Here is a 9,732-nt window from a genome sequence, read left to right on the forward strand (position 1 = left end):
ACATCCGTGAACTCCGAATCATCGGCACTTCTCCAGCTCGGTCTCCAACCTCGAGTCCTCGAACCATAAATGTTCGAGCCATAATCCCTCGTAAAGCAGACATGAGTCGTGTGGCTGCGTCCATGGATGCTGGTGTCTTGGAAATCACCTTCCCAAAGCTTCTTGTTGAAGGTCGTAGTATTCAAGTACGTGAGTCTCGCCTCTACCCATCTGTTGCCGGTGAAGAGAGTGGATTCGTCAAGATTTAAAAATCTGTTCGGTTGTGTAGCCATGTTTGATTTTTTGCGTAAACACAATAAATTCAGTCCAGTTTTTCAACCTTTCTGAAGCTATCAACGAGCGAAACGTGCTAGCAAGATTTGTTTCCAATGTAATATTTGTTTCCGTCTAACGTGAGCTATATATTAAAAGAGTACACGGAAGATACTTATTCGGCATGCAGATTTTTTAGCAAGAACTTTGTGATATCTTCAAACTCATCTTCCCTAGCAGAGTGACCCATATCCTCATACGTCTTCCATGAAACATTCCATCCTGCAGTCTTTAAAGCGTCATAAGACTTTACGCCCAGATGATGCAAGACGACTTCATCAGAGTCGCCATGACCCATGAATATGGGTGTTTCCTTGTTGGCGCCAGGAGACTAGAATCAAAGATACAGCTACAGTAATCGCACCAAAAAACGCAGGCAACCAGTCACAGCCTTGTCAAACGACATGATGCTCACTTGTTCAATCGCTTCAGGACGAGATAACCAACCAGATAAAGAAATATATCCCGCCAGCTTGCGTTCTGATGTCACAGCGTGTAATAAAGCCATTGCGCTTCCTTGCGAGAATCCACCAATGACGATTCGGCTTGCAGGTATGCCAGCTTCGATCTCGTCACTAATCCAACTGTTTACTTATAAACAAAAGCGAGTTGGGTTGTGGTCTTGCTTTATTGCGGGTTGAGGTACTCACTGGATTTCAAAGTCTCGTTCATTCCTTCAGTATCAACTCGTGTGTTTCCTCTTGCAGCAGCTCCAAGCTGATACACATCAAACCTAACGACAACTGAATCAGCGTCATCTCACCAACAATGTTTTTGGGCATGTCTCACCAGGCAGGCATGCGGTAGCCGTTATTTACAGTCACTGGCCGTGTTGGTGCATCAGGAAAGATCATCTTTACATGTGGTAGTTGAGGTTGTATCATTCGTCCAACTGGAGCCCTGTTTGTCAGAACGCTTTGATGTGAGCGAAGCGACGTTTTGAGCTCAGGCTCAGCCCAGACGAGGTTGGGATCCAGCATCAAGTATACGTTCCAGTGCCGAGACATACCATCCTTGTCCTGAGTCTCCAAGACCATGCAAGAAGATTAGTGTGGCAAGATGTTTGCCCTTTGCAGGGATTGTGATTCCGGCTATGGTCATATTCGGTTGTTTTGGCTTGTTAACAGTCGAAACTGATTCTTTTCCAATTGATGGCTCTTTCACGGTAGCTTGAATCTTCCTGTCTGTTGTTGTTGTAGCGTGGTTGTTATACTGCCAAGCGATTAGTGCAACAGATACGGCGATTACGAGTGTGTAGAAGATGGCAGCTTCCATACAATGTGTAATTAATCGTTGGTTTCCAAGTCCAGAGTACGCAACAACATCTGAGGATTTGTAAAATCGACAAACAGACAAATTCACGATTTGAACGACTCTGCAAAGCTGAGAATCACAAATTGTACTAATCGTACATTGAGTATTCACGTTCTCAGACGTACTCTACGCGTTAAAGTTCAACGCATGGGCTGTGAGTTTCATCAAACGCTCCCAAAACACAGCCAAAAGCTCAAGCTCGAGCAGGAGAGTACCGAGCTCATAAACGTGCACGCATTCGATAGTATAGATGTAATGTCTTGTATTAATAACTTTAGAGTGGTTTCTATATATACTACAGTTGCATGTTTACAGACTTTGCGTAAGGTTCCAACATCAGTTGTTCCTCCTCACAGTCACAGCCAATGTGTTCCCTTGGTATACGTCTACTTTGACAGTCTTCAAGTCTGCATCATGCGGTAGTATAGTCGTTACATCTATCGAGTCCGGTCCGTTTATCGTGATTTCATTCCTGGTTTGCACAAGCGTTATAACTAGCTGATCTGCCTTGATCCCTTCTGGAATACGATAGTACGTGGTATAGGCGCAATCCGTTGTTATGATTTCACTGAATAGGCCAGATTCCGGTATGTCTGGAGTTCCACACGCCGAGAATGGAGACACAGAAGCTACATGATGGGAGTTGTGGCCAGTGAAGCTGATTATGCTGACACTATCCGAGAAGGAGACACGTTTCCTTGATGTACCACTGCGAGAAAAGGACGTGATTGTTAGCACTGGGTGAAAATGTACTGTCGTAAAATCTTGGCGACAGAATGAGGTACTTACTTGGATTTCTTCGTGATGCCGTTCAGAGCGATCTTTGATGATACTGGAGATGGCAAGGACTGTTTAAATACGTGGTGAGGTTTATAAAACAGTTCCTGGATTGCAGCCTCCAACAGATTGTTTAGTGATGTTTGCTTTCGGATGATCGTTGGGTGCATTGTGCTGGTAGTGTAGGGCATGTCCTGAATGGTAGTCATTCTTTTGATGTTCAATTAGAGTAAACGAGGCTTTCCGTTTGTGTTTTGTGTGGAATTGAAACGTGGAGCGTCGGTGTTGTGGATGTGATGTCGTGTTTTGTTGATGACAAACGTGGCAGAAATCTAATCAGGCTGAGAAATAAGCTGCACAGTCACAGTAAAGCAGCTGTCGGGAGAACCAATCACCTACGGAGAAGGCATGTCAAAAGATACGTGGTGACGGAGACATATTTCGCCCGCTACAACGTGCTGTCCTTTGTACTTGTATTGTTTGTATATTGTCGTTGCAAAATCACCAACTACAACTAGTCTCCTACACCTCACTGGAATTCTACATCTGTGCCTAGATCCTAAACAACTAGCCTACGACTCTCTAACTCCACCCTACCATTTACACCTTGGTGTCGAAACTGCACAAATCTCGTCCCTTCACATCTTGAATAACTTGGACACCAAAACAGACATCTTGCCCGTTCGTGGCATAAACTCGTAATCCAAAAACTTGTCAAATGCTTCGCGATTCACGAATTTGGGTTTGATGTCTTGCACTGCCTTGGCAATCAATTTGCGTACATACATTTCAATTTCCTTATCGAGTTTGGTGGTCGTTTATCGGCTTCAGATGATAAGATATGGTTGTCATTGTTGATGAGTATGACGGCCCATTTTCGGAATGCCTTTTGCTGGCCAGCTTCAGAGTCTACGTATCTACGACGAGGGTCTATAACAGCAAAGATAAATGATATGTTTTGGATTCAGTGTCAGTAGGCAGTAGGGTTGATGGACAAGCAGGCTCACCATTGTCATCGTACTCTCATTCCTCGCACTCTTCAGAGTACTTGACTTCAGTGTATCGGTCGTCTTTGAAAACAAATAGAATGTTAATGCAAGGAGATACCCATTCAATACATCTCTTAAACCAGTCACCAAGATAAGTCGTATGATCGAACAACAACATCATTTCAACCATAGTGTCTGCAATCTTTGGCGCAGTACCCGTACCATACATGATATGTTGAGAGCAAAACCTTGAATTGGCTCTAAAATAAAGGTTTCTCTTCATCAATTCCGATTCGAGAAGGACATGACGTTTTTGATGGTTGTCGAGACTTCGGTATTCTTTCAAGTTCAAGACGAGTTGTTCGCAGAGCTTGCTGCAGGTCATCAGATTTGACATGTTGTCGCCAAACATGCGGTATATGGTGGAGAAGATTCGTCCGACGAATTCAACTGGATTTAAATTTGTACTAATGTTTCGATACCTTGTTCTGATGTTGGTTATTGAAGAGCGAACGCCAGATCAAGCGATAAAATGGCATGAAGATATATAGATATGATGTATATTATCCATTATATAGATGCTGGTAATTTACAAATGCGAATGCAAAATCAAGTAATGTTGATCATCAAGACGCAGTTCGCTCCTAATAAGCATACCTGGAAAGTCAAAGATCAGGAAGACACCAGTATGGGGGTAGGGAAGATCTTGTCTTCCAACCTATTCCTCGTCTCTGGAGTCTTTGAATCCTTTGTTGCGTTGGTTTTCATGAAAAAAACAGGAACATTAACAAAAGCGCAGACCAATGTGACGTGAGGACGTGCAAAACCGACAAAGATGTAATAAGTGATCAGTCCGTCATGTATTGCTAGTCCTTATTATGCCACATATATACAATAGAATCGAATAGAAGCAAAGTCAAGAATACAAAACTACTCAAGTACTTCTATAACATCTTCTTAAGATCCTCCTCCTTGATTAACCTTTTAGACATCATTTTTCGTACAAGCCCACCCAAAGTAGTACCATGTATACCGTGAGTATTGTCGAGCAACTTGTACAACTCCTCCAACTCCATATGAATTGACTTGGCAGCTTCAAGTTCCTCCTCATCTACTTTATCTTCCTCTCCTTCTTCTCCTTCCGAATTGACTGTGCTGTTATTGATGGTAAATCCATTTTCGTTGGCGAGAGGAGTGAGTGGAGTTGTTGTTTCTACTATTGAGCCAGATGCATCATACACTTGTACAGCAGTACTCCATTTTTCATAGTTTATCTCGTCTGAGGTCTTTGGATTTGGTTCCAATTGACGTTTTCGAGCAGCAGCACATTCCTTCTTGTGCAAGGGCCAATGAGCTCGTTGGCATTCTCGACTACAATAGAATTCGAGACGACATCCACCACATTTCTTGTACGGCTCTTCGAGGTCTTCGCCACATTGACCGCATCCAAAAATTGGATCTTCCTCTGGAAGTACAAGTGGCAAGTTTGCTTTCTTCATTATCTCTGCTGGAGCAGCGGGCATGGATGGCATAGCTACCAACGCAGATGATGAAGATTCTGTGGTTGGCTGTGTAGAAGGTGTGTCCTACTTTGCAGATGAATGTGTTAACAGTTGCACATGTCAAGCTATGCATTGTTCAACTGGTTACCACAGTGCCTCCACCGTTCTCAACTGCTTTGGCACGTGCGACTCGTCGAAGCTTGTCATTATTTATGGACTTTTCAATAACAGTCATAATCCTCGTAGCCATTTTCTGATTCAATACTCTCCATAAAGACGGAGGAGGTCCATCTTCAGCATCAATCTCCTGTACAAGCATGTATCGAGCCATGGTAACCAAGTGATGATCAATCCATCGTGCTTGACCTTTTTCTTTACCCAACTCGGAATCTACATATCGGTGTACGGAAGGTTCTGGCAGCTTCATGTGGTCTGCTGGCGTAACGCCCCAGTCAAACCAGTCTTTGGAAGGATCTGATTGTGGTACGAGATCTTGTTCTCCCACTGGAAGCACTTCTTCGACTATGCGAGCTTCTTTATATTTTGTAGCTTGGAAGTACCAAGACATTTCTCTCATGATCCGTACGATATCGTCTGGATTGCCCTAGTGCAAGATGAGGTATGTTCAGACCGATGTGTTTGTCGCGAGAGCAGTGTGCGTGCGCTGTGTTTTGATACGCAGCAATCAATGATAGCGATGATGCGAGCGCTCAAAAAAGTCCAACTACAAGCGTTAGATAGACCAAAACTCTTACCTGCGCCTCGTCAATGAATTCTCGACACAATTTACTGTCCCTTCGAAGCTTGAGCCCCTTCACTTTGAGCCTTGCCGAGATGATTGCCTTCCTTTGGTCAACTTCTGGATATTCTCTAAATATTTCGCATTTAGGTACTTCTTCCTGAAACAGTTTGCAAGTTGCCATGAGATTGATTGCTGATGCTGGATATCTGACAGCAATATTGAGAATATGAGGCCATATTTCTTCTGGGAATTTCTTGTCGAATACTTTGAGAGACTCGACTGGCTCTTCAATGCCAGCTGCTTGGCTTTGAGCTGTCATGTCTGCAATGTTGGTTTCTTGACGATGGTGTATCATGATGAATGGGTTAGTTCCACCACTAGTTCAAGTAAGGGAATTGGATGGATTCATACTTGTTCACGGGTGATGACATTAATCTTACCTCAAAACTCGATAGGTTTCGATGAATTTGGACGTTCAAGAACAGAGCAAACTAGGAAAGTCAGGTACGCAATCTATTCACAATTCACAGTGAAAGCAAATTGAATGGATGTGACGGTCTAATGGCTGTGCTGACAGTTCTGCTAAGAGTTATGATCGTGCCGAATTTCAAACTTCATTATTAGCAAAGCTCGTGGGGTTTTGGTCATTGAGCTTTTATTGATCTCTCCTGCTGACTACATTGAGATCAACTATAAAAATGTAGGAATCTTTGGCCTCGTTGTGCTAAAATCTGTCAGTTCGTCAAACCCGCGATTTTCTCGAGAAGGCAACACCACCAATACCAAGGGAAGACACCACCAAGCACCGTATTCCTGACTTTGGCATGGTCTGTTTCAGTATAAACGCCGTTAGCTCGAAACGACCGGTATCATTTGGTCAAATTAACCACACAATTCCATTCTGGTCAATTTCATCCAGATCTATAGTACATTGGGGATGTGCTAATTGCTGAATGCTCAGTCGATCGTGACGTTAAAGCTCACACTCGTGACTTGGCTGATGTGTTTCAGTCCTCCGATGATGTGATGGCAAGTTATCGTCACTTCCTGTGATATCCATTCATCCTGCACTACGTATACAGCGACGTGTAGCAATAACCCGTGGAATTGTGTCATTGGTCTGAATTTCTGCCGCCTTTGCAAAACAGGTAGTGACGTAACGTGGGGGGAACTATTTTCCGCATGTCTTGCTTACAAAGCAAGGGACAAATTCAAATCGCAATTCACCTACAACAGTAATCTTCAAAACAACCCAATAAGATCTATTATCAACGCTCATACATAACTCTAATTCTAACCAACAATGGCAGCCGTAATGAACCGTCAACTATCGAGCTATCCAAGCAATGCCTCGTTATCACCACCGCCATCCATTCTACTGAAGAGCAAGTCTTCATCGGCAACTTTGGTGTCTCAATCGGATATGATCAACCAGTAAGTGATCTTATTTGAATTGTTATCGCAATCATTGTTATTTGCTTGTCCCAATGCATCGTAATTCGATTGCATACAGGGAGATCACTGCTTCATGTTACAAATTTTACACGTGTAAGAAATGTGATCAGTTTCACTAACCACCAACGAACCTCCATTAGTAAACGATCTATCAAATTCGCTGATGGCCATACACCTGAGCTTCCCATCTCTCTCATCAAAGGTTCGTACGTCATTTCCTTATTTTCCCGTCAAGTTATCATTTTTGACTCATGTCAAAATTTACTAACCTGTTTGCTATCTGTAGAAAACCGAATTCCATTCAATGTCACCGTACCTGACATGAAAACCGGAAATGTCGTCGTCTCAGTCGATGCTCCAGAGCATGTCGACATGCCTCAATTAAAACTCGATATCGGCACACGCAGACACCAACTTATGGTTAAGGCTCCATCCGCTGTACCTGGAATGGAAGATATGTCGCTCAAGATCGTATTGCCATCAGGTATCGATCTTAAGTCTGCTGACGCCAAGGTCTCAGATCGTGCTATACGGATCACATTCAAGGTCGCTACAGCAACCAAGGGAAAGAAGTAGAAGAACGAACGCTTCGTTTAACGTAAACCCATGCTGTAATACCTGTAATATCCACTGTATCATGATCCAAACCTATAGACGTACATAAACTATCTGCTGCAAATTATCTTTCTCGCGAGCGAAGGTTGAATCACACACTCGATTCAATGCTCTGATCTTTCTGACCTTCCCATGACAATCAACCTACAACTGTACATCGACTATCCGCTTCAAACAATCACCCACGTTTTCGCGAGGTATGTTTCGAATCATACACACGATCACACACACTGCCGTACCCGGTCATTGAACTCACGAAACACTCCTTTCAAGAGGGAACAGTCAAACCACACACACACATACACGAGTATTTGTTTCACAATCTGTCTATTTGCTAAATAACAATAGTATGTTTGATATATGTTTTTTGATGGTTTAGAATTGCTCTTCAAAGAAGATCTTCACCGATTTTGGCTTTTTGTGTTTCTTCTTCTTGTCATCACCATCACCAGGAGTTGGTGTTGGCTCACTGGGCTCGTCGTCAGTTGGCTTCTTAGGGTGAGATGGCTTTTTGCCCTTTGGAGTCTTCGTGGGTGTGGGAGTTGGTTCTATTGTTTCCGTAGGAGTGGGCTCTTCAGTTGGAGTTGGCACAGGCTCTTCAGGTTCGCTGGGGAGCTGTTTCAAAACCCAGTTGAGTAAAGTTCCAGTATATCCACCTTATAAAAGCGGGTAAGCATACACTTTCGACCCAAAGGCGAGCGAAACAAAGACGCTACCTGGTGCCTTCTTGAAATAAGCAGTCACGTTGAGTTTGTCCAATTCAATGTCATCAGTCAAGTTGAGTTTGGTGTGCCATTTCTTCACGTCACTATCAAAACAATAGTGACATTGTTAGCTTAATTCAGGACACTGATTTACACCGCTCGCGGAGTAATAAAGAAGCATTCCAACAACCAAATCAAAAATGTCAAAAAGTTGATGACCCACCACCTTTCTTCTGCCAACATACCTCCATTCACCATGTTTTCCGAGCTTCTGGCCAGGAACCTGGAGCTTTCCAGAGACAGCCAATGGCTTGGGGTAGCCAGAAGTTGAGAAAAACTAGGTAATCGGAAGTCAGTTAGTTGCTTGAGACAAGCATCAAAAGTTGACGTGTAATCAACCACTTACGAAGATGTATGTTCCGTTGCAGGCAGTTTGAGTTGGGTATCTAAACATGAAGTCGATGAGTATTTGAAGCCCAGATTAGCTTGTGTAGGCATCTTTGTAGTTACCCGACTAATAAAAACGGGTGAGTATGTGCCTTAACTTCAAAACCAAAACACTACAACAACAATGGTTACCTGCTCCGACACTGGGGTCCCACTTGTTAGATTCCTATAGCCAAACGTCAATGAGTAAAGCGAGCAAATACGCGTCGATGTGCTTGGAAAGCAGAAACATACAGGTTTGACGTAGACAGTGCTCTTGAAATCAGTTCCGCATGGTTGAGCTGGAGATGCAGGTTCATCTAGAACAGATAAGAATTTAACATTAATACACTGTTATTACCACGTCAAATAACTTTAAGATGCATCGCGCAGAAAAAAAATGATTTTCAACTTGATGGTAGTCATCAAGCAAGTTTCTCCATTCGTACCTGCGTAGGGACCAGCAGAGACGGATGCAGCCAGCATGGCAATAGTTACTAGTGCTTCGAAAACCCTCATTATAGGATGATGTTTGTGTGAAAGGCTTTTTGCGTGTTTGAGTTTTTGTTGGGAGGGGAAGTTGGGGAGGTCAAGAAACTATTAACGTCGGTAGCTCGTCGGAGTCACGGTGTGTTGGTGGAATGAAAAGGAACAATTGAATAGCTGATGCTTACCTATTGGACTGTGCAAAATCACGAGATGCACGTCTACGCAATAACCTTTGGTCACAACGAAAATTGTTTACATTACTTGTCCACTCTCAGCAACGGGAGGGATTCCTGTGTTAAATATACGAAGACAGCTAGTTGAGAGAAAATATTTAAAACCAGCTTTACTCTTTAAACTAATGGAATTATTAGCTAATGTGACGTGAATTTTGTTGAGATGCGGTCAGT

General features: G+C 43.1%; 1 protein-coding gene across 1 annotated transcript; it reads right to left on the reverse strand.

The window, feature by feature from the left end:
- Nucleotides 1–427: 427 nt before the first annotated feature.
- SmJEL517_g06121 (uncharacterized protein) lies at nt 428–2,612 on the reverse strand (the record flags this gene model as incomplete). The annotated part of the gene is made up of 8 exons (XM_031172047.1): nt 428–643; nt 728–903; nt 963–1,045; nt 1,102–1,212; nt 1,322–1,637; nt 1,725–1,752; nt 1,981–2,335; nt 2,416–2,612. 8 exons carry the CDS (start codon nt 2,610–2,612, stop codon nt 428–430), a joined length of 1,482 nt encoding a protein of 493 aa, XP_031021981.1.
- Nucleotides 2,613–9,732: the final 7,120 nt, after the last annotated feature.

This window comes from Synchytrium microbalum (genome assembly GCF_006535985.1).
Source record: "Synchytrium microbalum strain JEL517 chromosome Unknown SmJEL517_scf0077, whole genome shotgun sequence".
In the NCBI taxonomy this organism is placed as follows: Eukaryota; Fungi; Chytridiomycota; class Chytridiomycetes; order Synchytriales; family Synchytriaceae; genus Synchytrium; species Synchytrium microbalum.